A 2378-nucleotide genomic window follows, 5' to 3' on the forward strand; every position below is an offset into this window, starting at 1 on the left:
AAATATCGCATACTAAAAACGTCACGATGCGATTGTTATGTGAAGGGTGAATTTTCGGCAATTAATCATCATTCCCTTGCTGCTAATCGGCAACTTGCTCTCACGCTCGGCGTTCTCTGCGCTTTCCATAGGCGAGCCACAGATCTATCATAATTTTATTTTTCGTACTAAAGTTTTCCCGCGCGGTAGCAATGATTTAGCCATCCCCTTCGAACCTCAAGGATGTTTGCCTCTGCATCCATCATGAGCGCACAAGCGAAGTTATCTTTGTCCTTCATCTTTACGGCTGGAGCTCACTTTCGTTGAAGCCTGTCTCTGCTACGTGTATGTGTCATTTAAGCTGATCTCAATCTTCTTGTACCTTCAGTAGAGTGAATGAACATAGCTAGCAAGCATGTCGAGCCAGGTCCCACAGGATTACACGTCTGCTCAGCATTTTGCCCTCATCTATATTGATCAATATGGGAAAATTCGCCATCAGGTGTCCCCTTCAATCGTCCACTATCGCGACACTATCCTCAGCCCTCAAGTCACCACGGAATTCCTGAAAGCGGTGGCGAAATCCACTCAAGTTGGGCTGCGAAAGCCTTCCCTAGAATTCCCTTCTACTCAGCTACTTCCTAGTCACCTCGTGACCTATGACTCTAACGATTCCTGGTTACCAGAGGACAGGAATATCGAGGGACATATTACACCCATGACGAGTGGATGCCATTACAAACCAACGCCATAGCCAGGAACTGGCAAAGCTGGCTCGGCCATCTTAAAAGATAAACTGTTTCACATGGAAAGCCCTTGCATCCAGAAGTACAGACTGAACCTTCAGGAAGCCGTGTTATCTATCAAAGATACAAACTTCCTTCCTCGATACTACGAAAAGGTTTTCCAGAATATACAGGAAACCAATTGCCGAATCCTGGCAAAAGCCTATGTGAAACTTGTTGAGCCCCAGAAGCAAGTTTACCACCCATACAATGGGTGAAGATTCGCGGGGGGAGAACTGCAGCAATCGAGTCCCGGTGAGAGTAAGCCACCCTGGTGGCCTCCTGGAGTACACCATCGAGAGCCCGACCATTTACTCAAAGCAGGTAATAGGACCCCTTCCTGCGCATGGTATGCACTAAAATCAACATTTTACTAGAACGCATCGCTCTTCTTCTCCATATTCTTTGTGATTTGCACTGGAGCCACGGAATTACTTCACAAAAATTGAAGAATGCAGAGCAGACTGTCCGGTCGCAGATCATCCCGGTCGAGTGATTAGAACTCCTAGATGAGTTGTATCGTGTTAGAGGAGAAGAGGAAAAGTTTTTGGAGGGCTTTCTTGGTAGGGACTTGGGACCGCCTATTATTCACAATCTAACGAGGTATATCTAGACAAAGACGCATATGTTCTTGTTTCGCGGATCAATTTACCCGTTCCCGATGAAATGCCCAGCAAAAAGGGCCGACCGAATAGTCGGGTCTCTTCGAAGTACAAACAGGATACAGCAACACACAAATCATCATCTCGTAATCGAGTTGTGTACAATATGCCTATATACCTTCAGCATAGCTTCGCAGGATACACCACTGGCCAACAATCTGTGACAAGTTCTTCGCGAGCCTCTGCAACGTCGTCCGCTCCCCTTGAAAACAACTGCTCGGCGATTGAGGAGGCATGTTCTTCGACAGCCATTGTTAATCCCACAGAGTTATTATCCTCTGATTGAGCCAACAGCCCTTCTTGGCTTATGAAATTTCCAGTAAGGGAGTGTTATGTGGCACTTTAACTACAAAATGCCAGACTGGTTCATTTTGAATGGCAGTATTTTTGCAAATCGCATCTCAATTTACGAAATTGGAAGGTAAACACCGACATTTACTCTGCTTGATGCTTGCCTGTTATATATACTGTTGTCACCACACAACATCAAGGGCTTCTACCTTGAGACCGACCGAACCAGGCTAGCAGCATTTTGCTTACTGGCGCTGTGGAGCATGGATCCTGTGAGACAGTTGTAAAGCTTTCTGCCCAATACACACTTTGCTACTGCTCTCATTATAAGCCAGTATGGCCGGGAACCATATTCTCATTCCAACAAGGAAGCAATTAGCTTTTAACCTTGCCAGAGCACTGCCGTCACGAACTCTAAATCGGTTCCGATATCATCTTCTCACACCTCTGTGTCTGACGTGAAATCAGACCAGCCTTTCTCTGGCCGTTCAAGGAATGAAATCAATCGTTATCTGGTATCAAAAGGGAAGCAGTAGTGGGAATGGACAATGAAACTGACCACCGAAGTGCCTGAGATTGAGCGTCGGACGTGTTTGTGTTGCCATGGAAACTTTGGTCACCTCCAATGACCAACAAACTAGTGGCGAGACATGGCCTTTTA

At 46.1% G+C, this 2378-nt stretch overlaps 1 protein-coding gene across 1 annotated transcript; it reads left to right on the plus strand.

The window, feature by feature from the left end:
* Positions 1 to 394: 394 nt before the first annotated feature.
* N7481_001398 (uncharacterized protein) lies at positions 395 to 1260 on the plus strand (the record flags this gene model as incomplete). The annotated part of the gene is made up of 4 exons (XM_057260617.1): positions 395 to 704; positions 738 to 931; positions 960 to 1113; positions 1142 to 1260. The coding sequence occupies 4 exons, from the start codon at positions 395 to 397 to the stop codon at positions 1258 to 1260; spliced, it is 777 nt and encodes a 258-aa protein (XP_057128449.1).
* Between the last annotated feature and the right edge of the window lie 1118 nt (positions 1261 to 2378).

This window comes from Penicillium waksmanii, assembly GCF_028829765.1.
Source record: "Penicillium waksmanii strain IBT 27052 chromosome Unknown utg000001l:1.0-4852451.0:1.0-4856178.0, whole genome shotgun sequence".
Taxonomy (NCBI): domain Eukaryota; kingdom Fungi; phylum Ascomycota; class Eurotiomycetes; order Eurotiales; family Aspergillaceae; genus Penicillium; species Penicillium waksmanii.